At 59.0% G+C, this 25,096-nt stretch overlaps 2 protein-coding genes across 2 annotated transcripts in view; one reads left to right on the forward strand and one right to left on the reverse strand.

Annotated features, from left to right (window-relative positions):
- The first annotated feature begins 966 nt into the window (after window positions 1–966).
- Window positions 967–5,581, forward strand: SLC38A8 (solute carrier family 38 member 8). Its single transcript, XM_054200451.1, has 10 exons — window positions 967–1,152; window positions 1,602–1,800; window positions 2,000–2,153; window positions 2,275–2,379; window positions 2,705–2,762; window positions 2,992–3,106; window positions 3,241–3,388; window positions 3,474–3,673; window positions 3,874–3,925; window positions 5,485–5,581. The coding sequence occupies exons 1-10, from the start codon at window positions 967–969 to the stop codon at window positions 5,579–5,581; spliced, it is 1,314 nt and encodes a 437-aa protein (XP_054056426.1).
- Window positions 5,582–6,474: 893 nt separating this feature from the next.
- NECAB2 (N-terminal EF-hand calcium binding protein 2) overlaps window positions 6,475–25,096 on the reverse strand; it is an 85,186-nt gene continuing 66,564 nt past the window's right edge. Inside the window, exons 6-13 of the mRNA XM_054200291.1 lie at window positions 11,845–11,981; window positions 8,915–9,033; window positions 8,652–8,731; window positions 7,861–7,917; window positions 7,612–7,724; window positions 7,200–7,277; window positions 6,754–6,845; window positions 6,475–6,554 (exon numbers count right to left, since the gene is read on the reverse strand). Of these exons, the coding sequence (XP_054056266.1) occupies window positions 6,526–6,554; window positions 6,754–6,845; window positions 7,200–7,277; window positions 7,612–7,724; window positions 7,861–7,917; window positions 8,652–8,731; window positions 8,915–9,033; window positions 11,845–11,981 (705 nt within the window). The 3' untranslated portion in view covers window positions 6,475–6,525. The remainder of the gene's footprint in view (window positions 6,555–6,753; window positions 6,846–7,199; window positions 7,278–7,611; window positions 7,725–7,860; window positions 7,918–8,651; window positions 8,732–8,914; window positions 9,034–11,844; window positions 11,982–25,096) is intronic.

A 25,096-nucleotide genomic window follows, 5' to 3' on the forward strand; every position in this document is an offset into this window, starting at 1 on the left:
ATGGTTATAAGCCCCGTAGGCGGCAGAGATGTAGTGGAGGTGGCAGGCACAATTAGCCATCCGTAATTCCTCCTAGCAGCTGATTAAAGTCTCTTTATCCGTCTTACTGAGATCAGAAGGGTGCATATTTGGGAAATCAAAAATGCATTAGGGGCTGTCAGCCAGCGTTGGGGTCCCGTGTGCTGAGCCCAGGGCGGGGGCATGTACCAGCAGCGGCACAGAGCTGCTGCCTGTGTGTCCCCCCCTGGAGGGGACGGGCCCCTCGTCCCCCGTGGGGTGCAGCCTCCCCCATGCGGGTCCCCTGCAGCATCAGTCGCCCCATCCTGTTATCCTGGCACCCCCTTTCCCTGTGTGGAGCAGGGATGGGATAGGGATAGGGTCTCTGGCGGGCAGGAGCACCCCGGTGGGCTTTCGTCTGCTGTGGTGACACGGAGGGGTGCTGGCCCCATCCTGCGCCCCGCGAGCAGTGGCGCATCCACCAGCCAAACGGCCCGACGGGCGCTGCCTGCAGCCGCCTCCCCGTCCCCCCCACCCCCCGGCCCGGGATGCTCCAAAATGCCCCGTGGTGGGAATTCCATGGATGCAGGGAACCCAGCCGCGCCGGGGAGCCCCCAGCCCGGCCCCGTACAGGGAGCTGCTGGCGCTGCTGGTTTTCCCACCGCTCTTTGGGACGTGGGGATGCCCGCGGGACGTGGGCCAGCGGGATGCCACGAACCGTGGTCCGTCGTCGTCCCCCCCCGCGCCGCTGGCCCACGGGGGGGTTTCGGGGCGATGCCCCCACCCCTGCACCCGAGCCGGGGGTGGGATCGGGACGGGGCTTTGCCCGGGCGGGGGTTGGGGTGGGGAGGGGGATCCCGCGGCCGGTTCCTGCCCCCTCCCCACGGGGGCGGGGGGTCCGCGGGGGCGGAGGGGGTTGCGCTCCCCCTGCCCGCCCCCGTCCCAGAGCCCTGCCGGGGAGGCGCCGGGATGGAGCGGGCGGCGGGCGAGGGCCGGCCCCTGCTGCCGGCGGCGGGGCGGGGGGGCAGCGCCGGGCTCTCCTCCGCCGGCGCCGTCTTCATCATGCTGAAGTCGGCGCTGGGCGCGGGGCTGCTGAGCTTCCCCTGGGCTTTCAGCAGGGCCGGCGGGGCCGCCCCCGCCCTCCTGGTGGAGATGGTAAGGGGGGGGACGACCGGGGGGTGCCCCATGCGGGGCGGGGGACGGGGGCGAGGGGCTGCGGGGAACGCAGCCCCTTGAGGATAGCGAGGAACCTGCCGGCCCGGGGAACGGGGCAAAGGGATGGTGGGGTTCTCCTGCTCCGGCTTTTGGGGGTGCTGGTGCGGACCCTCTCCTTCTTAGAGATGCTCTTTGGCATCCGCAGCCACCCTTTTAGCTGGCTTTTAACTCAACCCGAAATAAAATTGGTGGCTGATCCCCTCCATGTCCTCAAACCCCCAAATCTAAACACAAAGTATCCCGTACGGCTGCTTCTCCATCCTTTTGCTGGCCCGTGTGACCCAGGGCCACAAGGCAACTTGGTCCCTGGCCATGGCCCTGCTGGATCCCCCTGCTCCGGGGGGATTGGGGGGTGACGGAGGGTCCGGCTGGTGCTTCTGTCCCCGCAGGGCTCGCTGGTCTTCCTGGTGAGCGGGCTGGCGGTGCTGGGCTACGCGGCGGCCCTCAGCGCCCAGCCCACCTACCAGGGGGTCGTCCGGGCGGTGTGCGGGGCGGCGGTGGGGAAGCTCTGCGAGGTCTGCTTCCTCCTCAACCTCTTCATGATCTCCGTGGCCCTCCTCAGGGTGGTGGGCGACCAGCTGGAGAAACGTGAGTTGACCTCACACACGCACTCGGGGCCGGTGAGTGCCGGGAGTGAGGGGAAGGTGGTCCCGTGTGGGCTGGGGGCAGCTCCAGGGGTTTCTTGGGACCCACCCCGAGGACGTGGGGCTCCCTGGCCCTGCCATGGTCCTGACCCCCTCGGGCCACCTTTCGGGGCACAGCTGACCCCCCCCGCTGCCCCCCACAGTGTGTGACTCCCTGTACCCCAACGGGACGCTGAGCGGGGTCCCCCCGCTGCCCCCCTGGTACGCGGACCAGCGCTTCACCCTCTCGGCTCTCTGCATCCTCGTCATCTTCCCCCTCTCCGTCCCCAGGGAGATTGGCTTCCAGAAATACTCGAGGTACCACCTGGGCACCCTGTGCCCCATGCCACCTCCTCCCAGGTCCCAGTGGGGCCATGGGACCCCCCCCCCCCCCAGGTGCCAGGGGTCCATGTGCTGACACTCTCCCATGCCCCGGCAGCATCCTGGGCACGCTGGCCGCCTGCTACCTCACCCTGGTCATCGTCCTCAAGTACCACCTGCAGGCAGAGAGCCTGGGCTCACCTGAGCCCCCCCAGCCCTCCAGGTGGGGGGTGGGGGTGGGGGGTGTCACCCCGCATCCCTCCCACTCTGTCCCCTGTGGTGTCAGCAGTGGCATGGGGCAGGGCTGGAGACAGTGCAGGTGGCCTGCAGTGGCAGGGGGGTCTGAGCTGGGGCCAGCGGTGGGTGGGTGGGTGGCAGCCCAGCCCTCAGCCCTAACTTTTACCCCAGCAATCCCCCCTTCTCCCAAAATCACCAGGCGAGAGGTTCCCGCAGTGGCATCCAGGCATCACAGCTTATGCCACTAAGGTCCCCTCTGCCTCCGGGTGCCTCATGCCCTCTGCTCTGCGCTTCCTCCCCCCGTGCCACAGGGCTTCTTCCTGGGCCTCCGTCTTCAGCGTCATCCCCACTATCTGCTTCGGCTTCCAGGTAGGTCACCCTGTCCCCACTGTCCCCGGCTGCCGGGGTGGTGCTGGCAGCCATGCTGGACCAGGGGGACACCATCCCTTGCAAGGAGGTTTCCAGGGAAGGGGACAGAGAGGTGGCTGCAGGGCAGGATGTAAGCCCCTCAGGACAGAGGAGAGTGGGATAGGGCACCCATGGGTGGGAGGGAAGGTGCTGGGGGTTGTCCCTGCACTGTCCCGCCCGTGCCTTGCAGTGCCACGAGGCCTGCGTGGCCATCTACAGCAGCATGCGCAACCAGAGCTTCTCCCACTGGGTCGCCGTCTCCGTGCTCTCCATGCTCATCTGCCTGCTCATCTACTCCCTCACCGGTAACCCCAGCACCGCAGCCCTTCACCCCCTCCTTGCCCCAGGGGTCCCTTGTCCCCAGGGCTCATCCATCCTCCTCGGGCTCCTCTGTCCTTCTCTCCGGCATGGCTGCCCACCATCGCTGCCCCGTCGGCAGGGCTCTATGGCTACATGACCTTCGGTGAGGCCGTGGCGTCCGACGTCCTGATGTCCTACCCAGGGAACGACCCGGTTGTCATCGTCGCTCGCCTGCTCTTCGGCATCTCTGTCGTCACCATCTACCCCATTGTGGTGCTGCTGGGCAGGTGAGGGGGCGGTGGCGAGCTGGGTGTCCCCCTCCTTGGCCAGTGGAGCTCCGCTGGGTGCCGTGACCCCCCTGATGCCCCCCAGGTCGGTGGTGCGGGACATGTGGGTGACCCCCAAGTGCGGGGCCGTGGCGGTGCCCGAGGCGCACGAGCAGCGGAGCCGGGTGGCACTGACAGTGGCCTGGATGGCCACCACGCTCGTCATCGCCCTCTTCGTCCCTGACATCGGCAAAGTCATCGAGCTCATCGGGGGCATCAGCGCCTTCTTCATCTTCATCTTCCCAGGCAAGAGTGAGCCACGGGAGGGAGGGGAGGGCTCACCGGTGCCAAGAGCATCGCTGCAGGAACCAGGGGGGCTGTGGTGGTGGGTGGCCCATCCTGGCCCCGTTTTGGGGGTGCGGGGGACGTGCTTGTGGGGGATGCCGCGGTGGGGCCTGGGTGAGGGGTGCCATGGTGGTGGGGCTGAGCTTCTGTGATGATGGCAGGGCTGTGCCTGGTGTGCATGACCGGGACACGAAACATCGGGCCACGCAAAAAGTGAGTGTCTGCGGGTTGGGGGCCGGGGCAGGGGCAGGGTGCAGCATCCCATGGCCCGGGCACGGTCCCCAGGGGTCACCCTGGCCAAGGTGGGAGCCCCAGGAGGAGGGGGAGGCTTTGGGACACCTGCAGGCACTAAAAGCAGAAGCAGTTGCTGGGGGATGTGGGGTCTGTGGTGGGGCTGAAGGGTGGGTGTGGAGGGATGTACCCCAACATTGGGGGTGTGCCCGGGCAATGGGGGTGCGCTTGGGTATCCGGGATGTGTCTGGGTATCCGGGATGAGCCCAGGCATCGGGGATGTGCCCGGACATTGGGGATGTGCCTGGGCAATGGGGTTGTGCCAGGGTATCAGGGGTGTGCCTGGGTATCCGGGATGTGCCAGGGTATCTGGGATGTACCCCGGGTGCCAGGGATGTGCCCAGGTATCGGGAGTGTGCCTGGGTATCGGGGAGGAGCCCAGGCATCGGGGGGGGGTGTCTGGGTACCAGCCCCCTTGCAAGGCTGTATGGGATGGAGAGCCACGAGGTGTGGGGGCACTGGGGTGCCCGGTGGGGGTCAGGGTGGAGGACAGAGGGGCACGGTGCCATCAGGTGGTCAGCGGCTGTTGTGCCAGGGCGGTGCGTCCCCATCACCGCTCCTGGCCGGAGCAGCTGGGGGTACGGCAGCAGCCCGTGTCAGGGGGACCCTGGCATGGCGCTGGCCCATTTTGGGGTAAGCGTGTGCCAAATCGTGTCCCCGCGGGGGAGCAGCAGAGTCTGAGTGAGGGTGGAGGTGATGTGGGGAGTCCTGTTCCCTCTGGCAGCTGGAGGCAGCACCCCCAGGACCTTGGGGTCTTGGCCAAGAGGGTGCCCTGGGGGGGCCCCATGGCTGTTTGGGACAAGGGTGGCCCCCAGAGTGCTGGGGGGCCAAGGCAGGAGGCGAGCAGGGACACCCAGGTGGGCAACAAGGACTTGGAGCGGTCCCTCGGGGAGATCCGACAGGGCGTGAGCCCGGGAGCGCCGTCTGGAGGAGTGGGGACAACAGGAGCTGGGGTGATGGGGACAGCGAGGGGACAGTCCCAGCCTGCCCGGGGCAGCTCAGGAGGCTGCACGGTGCTGATGGCCCCGCAACGGAGCAGCAGCGGGGTCTGGTGGTGAGTGCTGCATCCCAGGGGCTCAGTGTCCAGCCATGGGGGGGGGGGTGTGCCCGGGGAAGGGGGGGACAGGGGGATGCAGACCCATGGGTGGCAGGGCTGGGGATGGAGACCGGGAGGGGACAAGGGTGGCAGTAGGGGTGGGGGCGATGCGGGTCTGTGCCCCACTAGGCGCAGGCAGAACCTGGGGTGGTCTCATGGTGGCGGCTGCCAGGCTTTTGACCGGGTTTCGTGTGTTGTTGCAGCGGGCACAGGGGACGAGCCGCAGGGGCTGCTGGGGGCTTCGGCCACCCGCCGGGAGCGATGCGGAGCAGCACGGCGCAGGAGGCCGAGACCCCGCGGAAGGGCCCGCACCCGGGGGAGCCGGGGGTGCTACGTTTCTGGGGGCTGTCTCTGTCCCACCGTCCCCCTGCTCATGTCCCCGCAGGGCTGCTCTCATCGCCTGGGGCGTCCTCTCTGTCCTCGGCGGCGCCTTCGTCTGCGGGCAGAGCGCTGCCCTGGCCGTGCTGGGGCTGCTGCGCTGAGGGGCCATGGACTCCCCCATCGTGACCCCCGCCATGAGCCCCCCCACTGCAACCCCCCCAGCCCCATCACCCTGGACACGGCTACACCGCTGGATCCCATCGTGGTTTTATTTGGCATCATCATCGCCGGTGTACAGCGGCTAATAAAGACAGGACAGGGCATCGCCACGCACCCTGAGGGGCCCCCGGGCATGGCGGGGTGGGGGCAGGACGAGCGCTGCACACGCACAGACGGACAGACAGACACACAGACAGACGTACAGACCCCAGGCAAGGGGGCTGGGGGGAGGGGGTGGGGGGGGGGGGCAGCCACCCCCACGCCTGCAAGGCACCCGCTGCCACCGACCACGCACAAAGGAAACCCCTTGGGACCACCCGCACCCGCAGGACTAAGGGATATCCCCCTTTGCCACCACCCTGACACCCACCTCCCCGCCCAGGGAGACGGGTCCCCGTCCCTGCAGGCACACACGCACGCTGTGCCAGGCACAGCCTCACACCCCAGCCCCCTCCCCAGGTGGCCCTGGGGATGCAGGGACCCCCAGCTTACCCCCCCCCCAGGGGAGCTCCAGCCTCCCACTCCCACCCCTGCTCCTCATCACCTGCCCCTGCCTCGCCCCCTCCCCATCGCACGCCACCTGCCCCTGCCTGAGGCTTGCCCCCCAAAAACCCTGCCAGCCCCTCCCTGGCAGATCCCGGGGGGGACACCCCACCCCAGAACACACGCACACACACCCCCCCCCACACCCCCCAGAGAGGTGACCCAGGTGATGGGGTAGCTGTGGGGGGGATCTCTGGGGTGCTGGGGACGCACACGGGGGTTTCCTTCACTGCAGACAGGTCACATCGACACCTCCCACCCACCCCCCCCCCCCCAGACATGCTGGGGATCGCAGCCACCCCACAGCGGGGACAGGCGCTGGCGGCCCCCCCGGCACCGGCGGTCACTCTCGGCTCAGGGTGCACCAGGCGGCTGTGGGGGAATGGCACCGGAGGGTCACCCCTGCCCGGCCCCGCATCACCCTGACCCCTCTCTGTCCGCCCCCCCGCAGCCCAGCCCGCGCTGTCCCCCACCCTGTGCCCCCCCCCCCCCCCAACTCCCCGACAGCAGAGCGGTGCTGGCCACCCGGGGGTCCCTGTCCCCCCACCCCGCAGGGCGGCCGCCCTCCTACCTGGCACGGCCACGCTGGAGATGGCCTCGGGCTGGCTCAGTGTGTCCACCTTGACGTGCTGGAAGCCCTTGCAGGTGGCACTCTGCAGGTGCCTGTGCCCGGGCGGGAGAGAGGGGGTGACAGCCTCCCCCCCCAGATCACCATCCCAGCCCCCCCCACCCCTCCGGCAGGGACTGGGTGCCAGCAATCCCACACACCCTCCCCTTGGGCAAAGCACCCGCCATGGTCCAGCACAGCGAGACCTCCCGGCCCCCATGTCCAAAGGCATCCCCAGGTGGGAGATGCGCAGAGACCCCCCCCAGGCCCCTGTCCCCTCTTACAGGGACAACACCAGGACAGAGAACCAGATCTGCCGCCAGACAGGGGACAGGGCTCGGCAGCTCCAACACCCCTCCGCACCCCAAGCACCCCACCCAAAACCGAGCTTTCTGCGCCCCCTCCCCTACCTCTTCCAGTCCTCCTCAGTCTCCCAGAACTCGTAGACGATGAAGGTGACCCCATCGGGCAGCTTCACTGCGGTGATGCTGGCAGGAGCCGGGAGAGGGGTGAGCCCCGAGCCATGGCGCCTCCCTCCTGCCTTGGCCTCTGCAGCCACAGGCCCACCGCGCCCCGTAGGGTGGGCACCGAGGGGTGACCCCAGCCCCAGCAGCCCAGGAGGGGGGAGAACCCCCGAGTCCATGCAAAAGAGTTTTGGTAGCTGAGCATCACCACACCCCCACCCCCCCCGCCCCCAAATCCTGGCTGTTTTGCCTCAGTCCTTCACTTGGTGGGGTGCCCCTTGCTGCGAGGGCTGCTGGGCACCCTCCCAACCCCCCCGAGCCCCCGGCCCCCCAAGGCGCGTCTGCCGGCGGTACCCACTGGAAGCAATCCCGCTCCCCGGCCACGCTCTTCAGGTACTGCTTCAGGGAGCTGCTGAACTCGCCCAGGTGCTTGTGCGACACCGTCATCTCGTCCCGCACCAGGAGGAGGTACTGCCGGGCACCCCCCCCCCCAAAACACAGACGCACGTGAGACCCGAAAAACAGGGTGACTGACATACACCCCCACCCCCACCCCAGTGGGATGCCATGCCGCAGGGACAGCCCAGCAGCCCAGCGGGACTCTCACCGTGCAAGCCGTGCTCTCGCTGTCCGACAGCCGCTGGTGCAGGTCGAACCAGAGAGTCTGGGAAAAAGGGGGGAGTTGAAGCAGGGGGGTGGGCTGAAGCTGCATGTCCCCCCTCCCCGGCACTTGGCATGACAGACCATGTCCCCTTCCCCACAGGGGAAGGCTCCAACACCCGCTTGCGCCCTCCTGTCAGGACCCTCTGCCAAGGCTCCCCGTGCTCCCAGCCCCGCAGACATCCCCGACACCGCCTCCTCGCATCAGCCCCAAAACAGCCGTCACCCTGTCACGGCCCCTGAATTGCCCCGGGGACAGAGGAGCAGGGGTACCCACCTCTCCTCAATGCTCACTTGTGCCTTCCCCAGACCCTGGCATGCTCTTAATTTCTTTGGCAACCGCAATCGGTATTTTCCTGCCTTGAACCACTGCCTTCCCCGCCTTCCTGCCTCCCTTCCCCTTCTGCCCTGAAAATGAGAACCAGGAGGATTTCAGAAACACCTCCTGCACTGAAACATTCTCTCCTTCAGTCCCTAGATGGAGTAAGACTGCCTCTACAAGAGCCTTTGACTTCTTCCTTATGTCTTTTTCTTGTTTAAATAAACGCCCAGTTAATCATTCTACATCCAATAGCTGCTGGCAGCTCATCAGAAGTTAACATCCTCCAACACCAGCAGCAGCAACCCAGCTCCCACCCGCGGCCTGTGCACACCACGGCACAGGGATGGGCATGGCCACCTCCAAGCCCCTGAGGACACCCAAGGGACAGCCCCACGCATGGAAACGCTGGCCCTTACCTTGTCCTCCAGCCTGCCGATCAACTCGGCCAGCCTGTTGATCTGCCCCTCCAGGCCCTCCGCCTTGGTGTCGGGGGAACCTGCGGGGAGCCGGGAGGCAGCGATGGAGCGAGAGGCACCCATGGGCAACCCCCGAGAGCCCCGCTGCCCTCCGGGGACGCTGAGCATCACCTCCATGTTGCCGCGGGGATCACAGCTCCCTTCCCCGAGCACCCTGGGCCACCCCAGGCTGCCAGCACAGCTGGGAAGAGGCCACCACTTACCAGTCTGGAAGCTCTTCCCATAATCCCTGGGGACCATCCGGCTGGTGGGAGAGTAGCTGGGCACGGGGCTGTCGTACCAGGTGTCCATCAGACCGTGGCCAGCCTTGCTGGGGTAGTGCCTGCAACCAGAGAGCGCACGGGCCGTCAGGGAGGGCAGAGCCGGGTACAAGCATCCTTTTTGGCAGCTCTGCCACCGACGCCAGACCCCATGGAGAGCAGCAGTGCCCACACTGCACACAGGCAGCGTGGGCTTCCCTCCCATCCCGTCCTTCAGCATCACCTGGTCTGGGGGGGGTCACAACCTTCTTCTCCCCTGAACAGACACACGCAACTTTTTTGGGCACTGGTAGCTGTGCCCGGCCAGCTGGCCGCACCTTAGCGGGGCTGGGTTTGCAGTCGGATGGCGTTGGTGACTAACACACGGGAAAAGCTGCTGTCACACGGGCACCACACAGGCTGCCCATGGCCGAACTGCTGCCCATGAGCAGGGAACATCCGCCCGCCCGGCTGGGTGTCCCACCAACAGGCTGCAGCAACGGTTCTCCTGGCAAAGGGAGACACAGCCACCATAGCATCTCCTCCACCTGGCCTCATCCTCTCGGGCTGTTGGTGTCCCACCAAGAGGGTCCAGCAATGGTTCTCCTGGAGGATGGAGACACATCCACCATAGCATCTCCTCTACCTTGCTTCTTCCTCTGGGGCTACAAAGCCCATTTGGCCTGGCTCATCCTGCAACACCTCTTGGAGAAAAGGAGTGGGTGTGCACACACGTACCCCTGAGACATCAAAGACCATCCAGCCTCAGCTCCTCAGCGGTCCCCCCAGGCCCTCGTTCATCTGGAAGCCAGAGAGGATGCTAAGACCTGCCATCCCCACCAGGGTTTGCAGCCGCCATCTGTGTGCAGCGAGATGGGAATGGGTTTTGGGAAGGATGACCCCCTCTTTCCTTCCTCCTCCACCGATGGGAAGCCTGAGCCGCAGAGGGAGAGACTGAGCTGCTCAAGGGGTTTCCAGCGTTTCCTTCCAGCGAGAGCAGCTCTGCGCTGGCTGCCTGCTGATGGAGGTGCCCGGGAGCCCTGGCTCCTCTTGGCATCTCTCACCAGCCATTTGGCTCCCGGCTGGAGACAGCACAACAACAGCCGGCTGCTCTCTCTACCCTCTCTGGCTACCCCGGGCAATTCCAGCTGCCTCCATTGGTGCCGAGGGAGCAATGTCCAGGCTACTGTTGCCCCCAAAACTCAGCTGGTGTGGACCTGAACAAGCACACAGGGACATGACGAGCTGCTGCCAAAGAGCATCCCCAAGATAAGGAAGCGGGAACAGCGATAAAGGTGGCAGGAACATCCCGGTCGCTACAGGCTGTGTAATAATCCCACTGCCAGCGCTGAATAATCCCCCGTCAATAGGCAGGAAATTAGGCGAGAACAGACAGAGACTTCTTTTTAATCACAATTTAATGAGGTGTCTCAGGCTTGGATGCTCTGCTCTTGCACTTCGTCTTACGGCCCTTTATTTTGGTGCTTTTTAGGCCACCCCTTTGTCTCCATGCAGATGTGTGAGATTATATTTCGTGGGGTGGTTTTGGGTTTTTTTTGGCTATTGTCACCATGAGGAAACAACTACAATACTCCTCATTATGAACTGGGCCCACATGTCAGCAAATAAAAGCCAGCAAAGTCTTTCATGGGCTCTAATTGCTCCGTCTGATGTTGGACTCGTTTCCTCCGCATTGGTTCCCAGGAGCTTGTGCTTTTTCCACATGTTTTTTGCAAGGTTTGCTGCAGGCCAGCAGTTTCCTTCCAAAAGGGGGAGAAGAAAGCGCTGCGGGGTGATGGAACCCAGTGCATTTCTCCTAGGAAAGCTGGTGAGATGTCACCAGAGCTGCCCAGGGTCTCACTGTGTCCCAAATGCAATGGCTCCTGCGAGACCAGCCCGCTGACACTGCCCTGGGACGCTCCTGATGCTGGTGTTGAAACCCAAAATGCCGAGACCTGGCTGAAATGAAGCATTCGGGTACGTCGTGTGGCGTCCCAGCCAGAGGCTGGGATTTTCGCTCTCTGGGGTCCGCGAGCCTTGGTCCCTTTGCCTGCCCGCGGCTCAGGGAAACCGAGGCATCCCCTGAGCAGGTATGGCAGGAGATGGATCCGCTTCATGAGCAGCTGATGAACGGTTTCCGTGGCAACCTGTCCTGCTTACAGCCTGTGACGATGGTACTCGGGGGAGGCGAGTGACACTGTGACACCAAGGTGGGGCTCCGCTGAGGTTTGGGCTATGCTGACGGGTACCCCTTATGTTTTAGCCCTAGCAGCACTTGAGAAATCTTGAAAGCATCTCCTCCATCTTCTCCAAGCTTGGTAAGATGTGCTGGGCTGCTGGGATGGGGACGGTCCCCTCACATGGGACCTGTCCCCCATGCACAAGCACCTTTTGCCCCTGCGGAGGATTTCACTCACTGGGTGCCCCAGCAGGAGGGACAGTATCGCTGGCACGGGAAGCCACCTGCCGCGGACCGTCCCCAGCACACCCCAGACACAGCTGCCGTGCCACTGGCGCCCACGCTTCAACCTGGACAGCTTTGCTTGGGGAAGAGCCCCCTATGCAGCCCTGTGCAGTCAGTGCCCCCCAGTCCATCCCTGGGGTGCTGCCCCCCTGGTTTGCATCCCCCTCCCCGCACCGCTCGTGGGTGAAAGGGTCAAGAGGGACCCTTCGAGCTGCGGGAGAGTCAGGGACAGGGCAGGACAGGGCGGCGGAGGAAAGCCCTGAGAGCTCTCGGGAAGCTGGGAAGGGAGGCAAAGGGAAAGGCAGCCGCTCGCCCAGCTCCCCTTTGCTCCTGCGCACTGTCTGCTGTGTTTTCCCTCGCCCCGCAAAACCATCCTCCTCCTCTCCCTCCACCCAAACCAGCGGGGAGGAGGGCAGGCGGTGCTGCAGACCTGGCGGGGTTGGTTTGCTCGTCGATGGCATCCACGGCGCTCTCCACGGAGCTCAGCAGCGACTGGGTCTGGTTCGCCGTCTCCTTCAGCAGGAAGCGGGTCACGAACTGGTCCACGTTGCTGCCGCTCTCGTACACCTGCCAAGGCAGACAGGGAGCGCGGTGAGACCCTGCACCGACCACCCAGTGCCGGCGGGCACCCGGCTGGGGCAGCATCCGTCCAACATCCCACCCGCAAGCTCCTCCCCTCTGTGTCCCCGACTGTAAGGACCACAGGAGGAATGAGCACGGGCTGTCCCACCCCACGGGAAGCACGTAGCCCTCCAGCATCCGTGGGTTGCCCAGCATATAGCCCTCCAGCATCTATGGGTCACCTAGCATATAGCCCTCTAGCATCCATGGGTCACCTAGCATATAGCCCTTCAGGATCTATAAGTCACCCAGCATATAGCCCTTAGAGCATCTGTGGGTCACCCAGCATATAGCCCTCCAGCATCCATGGGTCACCCGGCATACAGCCCTCCAGCATCTATAGGTCACCCAGTATATAGCCCTCCAGCACCTATGGGTCACCTAGCATATAGCCCTTCAGGATCTATAGCTCACCCAGCATATAGCCCTTCCAGCATCTGTGGGTCACCCAGCATATAGCCCTCCAGCATCTATGGGTCACCTAGCATATAGCCCTCTAGCATCCATGGGTCACCTAGCATATAGCCCTCCAGGATCTATAGGTCACCCAGCATATAGCCCTCCAGCACCCACAGGTCACCCAGCAATATAGCCCTCCAGGATCTATAGGTCACCCAGTACGTAGCCCCTCCAGCATCCGTCACCCCTGGGACAGACTTGAGGAGGCTGCAATGGGAGGGAGGGCGGGCAGGGAGGCACATCAGCACCGCTTCATTTATGGATAAATAAAGCAACGTAAAGAGGTGATTCCCCATGGTTGCTTTCTTTACTGTGATCTTAAATTACTTTACAATTGCCTTGCCCGGCGAGAGCCAGCGGGTGCAGGTACGGGAAATGGCCCCTCCTGTGCTTTGGAGATCCCTCCCCTGGGAGCTTCAGTGTGTTGTTTAGTGCCTTAGCCCACAACAGTACGGGCAACCCAGCGCTGAAGTAAAAGGGGTCTGGGATGACTAACGTGGCTCTCCCCGGGGAGCCACGAGCTGCAGATGCCTTCAAGCCAGCGGCAGAAAGCTCTGGCAGCTCCCCCCGTCCTCCGCCAGCCTCCCCCGGGTCCCGCACTGTGAGACAAGAGACTTAGCATATTTCGGCATTTGGTTTTTTTTTTCTGAAGAGGGAGAAGAGGAAAAGCCCTGTCCGTTTGAGGCTAGATGGAGGATGGAGCCAGCCCGTGGAGCAGGAATGCCTTCAGCAGGAGGCAGGCTGTTCCCAGGGAGCTTTGGTGGAGGAGGACAAGCTGTTCAAGCAACAGAAGCTCCCGGGGTAATCCAAACCCTCCCAAGACAGAAAAACACCTAATAAAATGCTTTAACAGCACGAGTGATCTGCTCAAAGCACCCAGGGCCCCTTCCCCAGCACAGCATTGCTACATCCTGCTCATGGCATGGTCCTGCTCCTCTGCCTCCTGCCAGCCACCAGCAGAGGCAGGACACTGGCACAACCGGACTGACACTGGTACAACCAGACCGACACCGGCACAACCAGTCCAACACTGGCCCAACCAGTCCAGCACTGGCCCAATGCCGCTCCAACCAGTCCAACACCAGCCCAGCTGGTCTGACCCCAGCCCAACCAGCCCAACACCAGCCAGGCCACTGGCCGCATCATGTCCGGCTGAAGCTAACCACTCAGCATCAGAGCTAAAAAACCTTGTGGTGAGAAAAAAAGACTTCTCTAAACCCAGACTCACTCGCATCATGTTTTCCGCAGGCTCTTTCCAACCCTTCGGTGCCTGCTGGGACAGCACGTGGCCCAGGCAAACCCTCACCGGGCAGCCCGTCCCTGCGTGCCGGCACCTCCTGGCACAGGACTCCTCTGGGACTTACGACTTCTTGGTGCCATGAGATGGGGACAGAGACTCCTGGCTCCCTCCATGCCACCAGCAATGACCAAACTGGGGGTGAGACTGGAGTGGTCCCAGCACCACCAGTTACCTGAGCACACAGCGGCACAACGTGAGTACCCCAAGCTCCCCAAAGCAAATTATTCTTGTTTTATGGCGAAGTGATTAACAAGGGTTATTTCCATGGCAACTGGAGCAGCTCCGCAAGTACCCAGAGGGCCTTTATCTCCTATTTTAAATCATAAAAGAAGAATGAGCTGAAGAAAAACACTTCTGGGGAAACTGGTGGCAGAGCTGCTTTGTCACCCCTGATTTGGTAGGGGAACATGAGTTTCTTGGTGGCTTTTTGAGCATCTAACTAGCGTGGCAGTTAATGACTTCTCTGTAACACGAAAAAAAACTTGCTCCCCTCCCTGTCACGGCCACAGTATTTCTGGGGGACACACATGACATGGCGAGCACCGCCGGACAGTGATGCTGAAGCAAAGTGCCGCGTGTCCATGATCTGCTGCAGCTGCTTGCTGTAGCCCTGCTGGGTGGCAGGGAGGAAGGGGGAAGGAGGGCAGGGATCAGTGCACTGAGTTGGTCTTTCACCAGCACAGCCCGTCCCAGGACACTGATCCAACGGAGATAGGACCAGCTCAGGGCGCTCCAGATCTGCCCGAGGACCAAGGGATGCTCTTTGGGTCTGGGGGACGCACTTAGCAGCACCCATGGCACCCTGCCTTTTCCAGTCCTTTTCAGCCTTTCTCCAAGCAGGACCACAGCCCCAGAGCTCCCCAGCACAGCCCAGTGTGCTCCACCAGCACCACCATTATCCGACGTCTGGGTCGGAGGGAGGAAAGCCGGCATCGGTGCGGGATACGGGGAGATGCGTCAGAAGACTGGGCAGGAGAAGGGGGGATCTCCCTGGCCGGAGATCATCAAAACCTCAGAAACACAACCCGTAAGACCGAGTGTCGCCTCCAAGTTATCTCAGAGAATCACGGAATGGTAGGGTTGGAAGGGACCTCTGGAGATCATCCCGTCCAACCCCCTGCCAGAGCAGGGTCACCCACAGCAGGTGGCACAGGAACGCGTCCAGGCGGGGTTGGAATGTCTCCAGAGACAGAGACTCCACCACCTCTCTGGGCAGCCTGTGCCAGGGCTCTGCCACCCTCACAGGAAAGAAGTTCCTCCTCATGTTGAGATGGAACTTCCTATGTCCAAGTTTGTGCCCGTTCCCCCTTGTCCTGTCCCTGGGCACCACTGAAAAGAGCCTGGCCCCATCCTCCTGACACCCACCCTTTAAGTATCTATAAGCATTGGTAAGATCCTTCCTCCTTCCTCCACGGCCTGGCGGTGTTTGAAAACAAGGTCAGCCAACTTAGAAAAACCCGCTCACCTGCTGGTTGTTATCATGGAGATTCATAACCCCTGGAAACCAAGCACAGCCGGTGAGTCACGGCTCAGTCACGCGGATGAGCAGGGATGAGGAGCAAGATGGAGCAGTGTCCCCATCGGGACTGCCTCGGGACCGCCTCTGCCTCACCAGGGGAACTGAAGTTCGATGTCTTCCTCACTCTCCCCTTTGGGGATTTTGCCTTATTTTACCAGGGCGACGTGCCACGAGACCCCGCAGCCTCCTGGGGCTGGCTGCCTTCCCCGTCTGCTACAGAGGGGGCTGATTCTGCGTTTTTGCAAACCGAGCCCTTGCCCCCGGGACAGCAGGGCCACCACATTGAGCTCAGACATCTCCTGACAAGTCCTGCCCTGTTTTCCCTCGCCCTGGGCAGGCAAGGAGAGGGATGAACAGGCAGCCCCGGGACCAGCGATGCGGAGCTGGTGGAGCACGGCACTGGCCCCCTCCGTGAGAAGCACAGGCACCACCGCCAGATGAATAAACAGCAACAGAGCCAAGGCAGGGATGCGAAAACATTTGTTGAGCATTTGGATGGGGGGAAAAAATTTGAATGCTTTCACAAATATTCCTGGATAGCTGGACGGTCTCTGTTATCCCTAGAAAAATAGGCACAACTCGCTCAGAATGTGCAATATACCCTAGATATATATATGTGTGTGTGTATTCTTTCCAAGCATGGTCCTGTACATATATACGCACAGACATACACATCACACCTGAACAATTCTGTACAGGCAGTGTATTGAATTCGCTGTGAAGGCACCTCACCCTTCATCTTCCTCTGCCGGCAGCCTTTGGAAAGAGCCCCAGACCGGCCCAAATCCACCCCTTCGCCCAGGCAACTATTTTATCATTTAACACATCTTCCACTATCCACACTCTGGCTAAGGAGGGTGTATTAAATCGATAAATCTCCTTGGCAAAGACATACCATTTCATTTGGGATCCGAAACAATTTCTTTTGCGGTCCCCCCACCCACCCCCCCAAACTCCACGGCTGCTGCCTGCCTGCAACCAGCAGCCTGCCCGTAACCAAGGCATAAATATGTTAATCAGGCGCTCAAACAGGCCCTGCTATAATTACGGATAGGTTTTGATTACCTCTCGCGCCCAGCCCTGCGCTGATTGCTGGCACAGGGGATCTGACGGCTCCGGCAGGGAACGGCTGTTCCCGGTGGTTGGGGGCAGTGTCCCTCCTCACGGATTTAACGCGGGCCCCCAGGGGCTCCTGCTGCTGAACACGGAGCTGTGCACGCTCCTTCGAGCAGCTGATTGGATTATTCTTTTAATTAAAAGTGCTGTTTTTCTGGGACGTGGTTTGCCGTGCCAGAGTGTGGGGGCTGGATGCAGCGGGGCACGGAGCTGGGGGCTGCACCCGGGTCCCCCCGCCCCGAGACCCCGCTGCTGCCCCAAGCACTACAGCCATTCCCCGTTATTGTCCCTTTCCAGCGAGATCTGCGCCACCGCTGCCTTGTCTTCTTCTCTGATGGACGCACTGTATTGCCCACGGTTACTCCGAGCCCATCGGCTGATTTTCCGCTCGCTCCGTGCTGTTTATCCCACGCTCCGTTTCCCTTCCAGAGGTGCAAGGAGCGCACCGGCTGCTTTTCCATTTCAATCCATGTGTCAAATAAATGGGGTAACGTGCTGCTATTTGCCTCCACTGTTCTGCTGTTCTCCAAGGCTCTACAGCCTGCCTCCGGTGAACGCCACGGAACAATTCCCTGACCAGCCCTTCCCGAGCCTCCTGTGAACAGGTCCTGCTCCTTTTGGAAAACCATATTTATGAAGCCGAGTGCTGTCTGAGCACACGGACTGGTGCCAGCTGCTAAGAATATAAGGCTGTGAGGGTGCGTGTAGTTAAACGTTTGGATTTTATTGCCACAGCCTATAATCTTAGTTCAGCTTTAGGAAAAATTAAAGAGGCGATTCCCACATTCCTTTAAAACTCAGTTTAACTCCCCACCACCGCGGCGCTCTGCACGGATGGATGTTGCGCACGAAGCTACGCCAGGCGGGGCAGAGGAATATCGGGGTGTCCGCGGAATCCTGGTACTTTTTTGGCAGGCCAGTCAGTCCAATAGCTCTGAAATTAAAAGAGCAGCACGTTCCCCCCCCTCCCCGCCCCCTCTCTCCATTTAACCACCTCTGGCCGTTTGCCAACCCAGCTGTGACATTTGCTCGCAGGAGCCGGGTCTGACACGCGTGTGCTCAGACCGAGCCTCTTCAGCAGTCCCTCAGGCCCTCCCCTGGCAAATGTCTTACTCGGCCTTGCAAAAACAAGTCATTAAGAAGACCAGCTCCAAAGGAATCCTTCCCATCGTCTTATTAAAACATTTGTCAGTCTGTCCTAGGGAGATTTAATGAGGTTTGGTCTTATTAATTCCACCCTGAAGAGTTATTTCCTCCTGGCTGTGCTTGAGAAGCTAAAATATTTATGGAGATAATATAATAATTGCTGCGCAATGAAGCTGCTTCGTGACAGAAGCTCTTGGAGAGGCACATCTCCAAGCCTGCTCTTTTCCATCCAGCTGGTCCATTAGTTCAAGGTTAGAAAGACTTCGGCACCACAGATACTACCCTGCCGCAGAGTGTTTCGCTGGCAAGCCTCGGCTGAGGAAGGAGCGTGGTGGCCTCCAAAGAGGCAGAGGAGGGTGAAAAAAGGCATCTCTCCCTCTGCAACGTCCCCGGCGCCCGGCCTTGACGTCTGCTGCTGCGAACGGGCGGCTGCGCGCATCCGCAGCGAGGAGCAAACGTAAAAGCCTCGTTGAAAGGACGGCCTTGAGATTTCTGCAGGGGACGGCTCTCAGGAGAGCCTCGGAAAGCCTCGCTGTTTGACAACCCGGGGCGTGAGCCAGAGACATTGAAAAATGAGAGAAGGAAGGCGTGGGAAAAGGACAACTTGCTTTAGCCACCGGCAATTGGGGAAATATCGCCCAGTGCTGGGTCCTCTGGTCTACCCAGGCTGAGGTCCGAGCCCCATCCCATCTCTTTCTTCACACGGTGGGTGCACACATCGGAGCACAGGCTGCTCAAAGCCCCGCCACGGCTCTTCCAGCCTTCCACTTCCATATGCACTTGCCCCACATCTGCCCAAATTCTGGCACAGAGTAATGAAAACACCCTTGTGACGTGCTACCTGTGCAAGCCACAGCTGGGATTTTGGTGCCAACACCGGTGCCCAGCATCCCTCACCGGGCATTGCGAACCAATGCCTAAAACCGGGCTCTCGTGGCTGTGTGCCTGTGCGTATCAAATGGCTGAAAAAGGAGATTTTTTTGATGTTATTGAGCATCTCGAAGTTTCTTTGCTGGCATTTTTAAAGGTCACTATTTATCTCGTTAAGACTACAGGATGTAAAATATAAATGATCCTGCGCCACCCACGACTCAGAGACCCCCCCTGCGACAGCCCCGCACCTTCGCCTTGCCTCGCAGTGTTACCGCCTGACCGATGGGGCTCTCCAGCCCTGGTTTTCAGCAACATCGGCCAAATTGGCTGACATTTACCAAGCCTGGGGACATTGACGGCTTCTCCAATTTTTATTAACTCCAACCACCACCAAAGCGCGCCCACGGAGCGATGGCACCGAACGCAGGAGGCTTTTCAAACAGAAACCAAAGCCAATTCTGTTTCACCCACACCTTCCCTCCAGTTAAAAAACCCAAACCCAACAACAAACCCACTGCCAGGCCATGAAACACCCCTGTCAAACCTCATTCCGGGATGACGGAGAGGTTATCTTCCACCCCCTCACCCCTTTAAAAACCACCAGGCATGTGTTGTGCTGTAGCCTCCGAGTGGCTGATTTAAATTCGTTGCTCATAATTGCCTGTTTTCTTCCAAGAGATATTTTCTTATAATTAGAATAACACTCAGACCTGCCTCTCGCTCCTTTCCCTCCACCCGACTCTTAAATCCCTTCAAAAGCGGAGACCCAAAACTGATTGCCTGGCACATAATCAGTAGAAGAAACCTGAAGAGAACAGACACTTAAATAGTTGATAAATGAAATCATTAACATATGAAAGACCCTCAGCCTTCCCGAAAGGCTCTAAAAAATCAAATGAGACACCTGTTCAGATAAAAAAAGTAAAGACGGCATCACATGGGTTTTAAAAGTCGTTCGCTATAAAATTCTCCTCTTATAAATCTTGGCATCAGCCACTTCGCAGCTCACGTTTGCCTTGTCTGGTCCTGAAGGCCTCCAGCCCTGGACCCTTCCCAAGCAATTTGTCACAGGACTTCCCTCTTCTCATTATCAGAAAAGCTCCTTGCTGCAATATAACACCACCATGTCTGGCTGCAGCCACGTGGATGTGAAGGGCAGGCAGCTGTTGGCCCACGCACGTGCTATGCAGCACACCCCGGAGGTCACCTATGGATCAAGAGGCATATGGCATTTTTGCACCCTGTCCACTTACTTATCAGGCAAAGAACAGACTTGGCCTCCTACTTCTGAACACTCTGGCTATAATTAGCCTTTCCCTTCACACAAGTTCCTAATTAGCTGTATTTAGTATCCACAAGACCGTAAATTAATACATATTTTATTTCCATTTTCCAAGCAAAGTACAGATTTTGTTTTCCAAACAGGACCTACTCAAAAGACCCGGCAGACGTAATGACGTGGGACGGTCAAGCTGCTGAAGGCGCAGCCTGGTTGTGCCAGCTGGTTAAGTGTTGACTTGGTCCCTGCCTTTCCTTTTGGTGGCTCCTTCAAAGATGCTCTCAGGCTATTTGGCAAGACGTCTGGTAGATATATAGAATCATAGAATAGAATCATAGAATTGCTATGGTTAGAAGAGACCTTAAAGATCATTGAGTCCAACCATCAACCCAACACCGACAAAGCCCACCACTAACCCACATCCCTCAGCACCACGTCTGCCCGGCTTTTAAACACCTCCAGGGACGGTAGTTCCACCTCTTCCCTGGGCAGCCTGTTCCAATGCTTGACAACCCTTTCCGTGATGACATTTTCCCTAATATCCATCCTAAACCTCCCCTGGCACAACTTGAGGCCATTTCCTCTTTCCCATCGCCTGTTCCTTGGGAGAAGAGACCGACCCCCCCTGGCTACCCCCTCCTTTCAGGGAGTTGCAGAGAGCGAGAAGGTCTCCCATCAGCCTCCTTTTCTCCAGCCTGAACACCCCCAGCTCCCTCAGCCGTTCCTCAGAAGACTTATTCTCCAGACCCCTCACCAGCTGCGTTGCCCTTCTCTGGACACGCTCCAGCACCTCAGTGTCTTTCTTGTGGTGAGGGGCCCAAAACTGGACACAGCACTCGAGGTGGGACCTGCCCCAGTCCTGCTGGCCACGCTATTGCTGATAGGGGCCAGGATGCTGTTGGCCTTCTTGGCCACCTGGGCACACTGCTGGCTCACATTCAACCGGCTGTCGACCAACACCCCCAGGTCCTTTTCTGACAGGCAGCTCTCCAGCCACTCTGCCCCATGCCTGTAGTGTTCATGGGGAAGCACTATTTGTTCCCCTCACCATATAATTTAACTAATCCCAGGAGCAAGTGCCTTAAAACGGGAGGGAGGAGGAGGAAGACCACGTCCTACAGGAGGTCTGTGAGAGCCAGGGCAGCACAAGCAGGACCTCCAGTGAAGATGCTCTTCCTTCTCGGAGTGAGAGGAGGGACATAAATTTTGCAGCGACAGACAAGCAGAAGAGCAGTGAATAAACATCTTCGTCTAAAAATAAACTCCAAGAGAGACTTTCTTAAGATTCATCTCCCCGCCACACTCCCCGGCAGACTGGCAGGCCGGCTGGATCTCACACACAGCCCTGCGGGGCTGGCAAGGCAGTCGCTCCGGATGGCATCGCACGGAGAATCGGCTTTCTGGCCTGGAGTATGAACAGAAAACTTGGGGGAAATTCAGTTCTTGCAGAACTGGAGTAGCACTTACTGCTTAAATTTGTGGTGCAATATTTTTTTAAAATTAATTTTGGGGAAGAGTTGCAGAAATACTTTCTGATAAGCTAAACAAACATGCCTCTTTTCCTTTTACACTATTACTGGAATATAAAGTTCCATAACTTTTCCAGAAATCCACATCGTTTTTCTTTGCTATAGAAATTGATACTGAAACTGTTCAGCATTTCTGACCAGAGAAGTTACATTCAAAATTTCCTGCCGCATTCCCACTCCTTTCTTTTTTCAGCCAAAACCATTCACCATGGATACACCTTTAATTGCATTATAGGAGTGATTCAAAAAAACCGCCCACCCACGAAAGGGGCGAAAAAGGAGCTAACAATCCCCAAAACAACTCCCACCCCACCAAGGCAGACCTCTCTGTGCTGCAAAGGTGAGGATGGACGACGCTCTGAGTCCCCTCAGAAAAGGCAAACTCGTCCCCAGCAAAGGGCCATTTGAGCAAACATCCTGACCCCTAGGGAACAGCCAAACGCTTCCAAGGGGGAAGACCATGGCAAGGTGGGCAGCATCTCCCGGGGTTCAGCCAGGTACAAAGTACCAGGAGATAAGCTGTTCCCGCGTTGGGCAGCAAGGAAGCCAGAGAAGCACTTCGCTGAAGGACAGCGTGATGTCTGGTAGGGTACGAATTTGCCCAGGATGAAAGATGACGCAACAGAAGTGCTGTGCTGCAGTGGTATCCCATGGGCTTCAAGCCTAGACCAGGAGAGCTCAGCTGATGCTCATGTAACCACCATGGCTCGGTGCGAGCTGAGTTGGAGCCAGATCATGATGTCTATGGGAATCATAGAATCATAGAATGGTTTGGGTTGGAAGGGACCTTAAAGCCCACCCAGTGCCACCCCCTGCCCTGGGCAGGGACACCTCCCACTGACCAGATTGCTCCAAGCCCCGTCCAGCCTGGCCTTGAACCCCTCCAGGGATGGGGCAGCCACAGCTTCTCTGGGCAACCTGGGCCAGGGGCTCACCACCCTCACAGCAAACAATTTCTGCCTCACATCTCAGCTAAATCTCCCCTCTTTCAGTTTAAACCCCTTCCCCCTCATCCCATGGCTCCCCTCCCCAGCTTTCCTGGAGCCCCTTTAGGGACTGGAAGGTGTCCCCAGAGCCTTCTCTTCAACAGGCTGAACCCCCCCCAGCTCTCAGCCTGTCCTCACAGCAGAGGGGCTCCAGCCCTCCCAGCACCTTCGGAAGCCCCGAGCAGCTCACACTGTTTAGGCTGGGCACTGCCCAGAGCAGGTACCAGCGTGTGGCTGTGACACCCTGCCATGGGCCAGCCTCCTGCCGCAGGAACGCTCTCTGCTCCAGGGACCTCAGACAACCTTGGTAGGAACACCAAGCTTGTTCAGCAGAGCAGGAGAAAACCTGCTCAAGTAAAAATGAAGGGATGAGATAAAGGATTAGCTAAGAGGGTAGGAGGAAAAGATTCTTTTTAAGGATTATTTCTACTGACTATTTTATCTTGAGGTGTCATCATTCAAAAAAGAGCAATATCATATTTGGCAAGCGTAATTTTGGCAGGTAAGAATGCAAATGAGAGCACTTTATATTGCTGTTCTGGACTGCGTTACAAAGCAACAGCAACAAAAAAAAAAATCCATCCATCATTTTCAGCATCCAAGACTGGTGGCAGATGGTGCTCGCTCTGGGGCTGTAACCGAGCTGCTCAAACAAGCGCTCCCTGGCAGCGTGCTGAAGGCTGGGGCAGACCGTGGCCATGGGGAGAGGAGGTCCACCGCAGCAGCTCCTGCTGAGCCCCAGGAGCGACAAGATGTCATAAGGCAGAGACAAGAAGGGAGAATGGCAGCAGGAACAGTTTTAACTCACGAGTAACGCAGGCAGCCCCCTATTCACCCGTATGTACACACCTCCCGGCTCCCCAGCGCTGCTGGAGCATCAGCAGCTGGCACGGAGGGTCAGTACACTCAGTTTTCCCTTTATGATTTACATATTCTCTCAGCTAAATAATGATTCTCAGGGGAAAATGTATTTGCAGCTGATTTGAGTACGGTGCCCGTCCACAAGGCACACATGTGGTATTTGGCAACCTGACACAAGAAGGCTCTCGGGGCGGGGGGTTGCGATGTGTCACCAGTTGGTCGTATTTCCACTCCCGGTCCATTAAACGGATTTTGGCAAGTGCTAGAAGGGCAATGGAGCTGGCAGCAAGCAAGCAAGGAGTAAAACACCATCTTTTACCTCTCCTCGTGCCCTGCTCCAGGACCAAAGGCGATGCTGAACTTCAAGCAGAGGATGGTCCAGGGCCACCCGCAGGTCCTCAGGCCTCCTCCATAAACCCCTCCTGCTGCCCGTCTCTCCTCCCTGAAGCCACTCTCTGTATTCCCACTGGATTTGTCAGCATCCCCTCCCCTGCTCCGCTCACCCATCCCTCGCCTCGCTGGAGCAGAGCCGTGCAGCCTTTCCACCATCCCACCAGAGAGATCACCCCCATTTCACTACGGTATATGTGTGGGGGGTTGCTGCAATTTTGGCTCTGATTTTGTGCAATTCTGCTTTCCAAGCCCTCTCCTTCCATCTGGGACACACCAAGGACAGCCACCAGCATGTCTTGGACCCCCCCGGTGCCCAACAGGAGCTTCTCCAGGAAGGAACGATTTGACCTTAAATCTGAGCTGCTTTGTCCTTGAGAGCATTCCTCACTCAGCATTTTTGGGACTTCTTTGCAGCTTTCTTTTAAAGTGTGCCTCACCGCTAAAGGTCAGCTGTGCTAATCTTTCCATGCTCGGTGCTGCAAAATGCTGATTTGGCAAAAGCGGGGAGCAGGAGCAACCCCAGTGCGGCAGGGGATGGGAGCCGTACCCAGCAGGAACCGGGATAATTGAGCCTCTTGGGTTCAAAAAAAACGACAAAATGTGCTTTTCATTTTTTTTTAACCAAGCTAAAGCACATTTCCCAGGGCATGTGGGTTGTTGAGTGGTAACTGTCCCTCCAGCTCCCTGGGCACTGTCCCCCCACTCCCCCGTTCCTGTCCCCCCTCGAGGCTGGCGGGGATGGTGGGGACATCGACTGGGCACCGTCCCACAGCCCAAGGCGGGGGGGGGGGGTGTCAGTATTCGAGTGGGGGGAACAGCTCAACCCGGCTCCAGCCCCCCAGCTCCCACCGATACCAGACACACCAATCGCGTCCTTCCCGGTCACGTTGGTTTTGATATTTGCCGACCGCACTATAAAACAGTAAATGAGAATTATATGAGAACGTCTTCCGCCGTCAGCTTTTTCTTTTTTTTTTAGATGCTGAAAGTTGATTTCCTTTTTCTCCAATTTAACTTTGCGTTTCCCATCATTTCAGCGCGGCACGGACATTGCTGTATTGGAAAATAATTACAATGACAGATTTTGTGTTGCTGTATGAGACCTTCCACTATTGAATCTAATTACTGCTGATACTTTATGAGCTCCTCCAGCACGAGATAATTGCTGCTTTCTCCTTTTATGAGGAAGAAATAATCAGTTGTCTTTTAAGGTGAGAAATATAAACAGCAATTAAATACCATGGCTATCTAGCCCCTCTCGTCAGAAAGCCAACAGAGAAGAAGGTGAGGCTTCATTTATCTTTTATCGCTTTTTTTTTTTTAATGGGGGGGAGAGAGAGGGCATAAGGAGCGCTCTCAAATGATTGACAGTTTTCTCCAGCTGATGAGATACTTATTTTAGCACGGAGAAGCAGGGGCATCTCACGAGTCAGGGTGCTCAGCAGCAGCACCAAGCCCTTTGCAGGATCCGGCCTTGGGGAAACGCTGCAGAGACAGCAACGGGCTCCAGCACTGGGGCGGGGGGGGCTCAAAACCACACTGGGCTCCTACCAAAACCTGCTGCTTTGGCAGTCTGTTCCCTGATCCAGCGTTTCTAAAA

This window comes from Rissa tridactyla, chromosome 4 (assembly GCF_028500815.1).
Source record: "Rissa tridactyla isolate bRisTri1 chromosome 4, bRisTri1.patW.cur.20221130, whole genome shotgun sequence".
Classification (NCBI taxonomy): domain Eukaryota; kingdom Metazoa; phylum Chordata; class Aves; order Charadriiformes; family Laridae; genus Rissa; species Rissa tridactyla.

What these genes read in the sequence shown, in the direction of transcription:
- SLC38A8 (XM_054200451.1), top strand. Translation starts at nt 967, where the DNA reads ATGGAGCGGGCGGCGGGCGAGGGCCGGCCCCTGCTGCCGGCGGCGGGG. An exon ending in CCGCCCTCCTGGTGGAGATG is followed by an intron (nt 1,153 to 1,601) that starts GTAAGGGGGGGG and finishes CTGTCCCCGCAG; the next exon opens with GGCTCGCTGGTCTTCCTGGT. An exon ending in GGCTTCCAGAAATACTCGAG is followed by an intron (nt 2,154 to 2,274) that starts GTACCACCTGGG and finishes ATGCCCCGGCAG; the next exon opens with CATCCTGGGCACGCTGGCCG.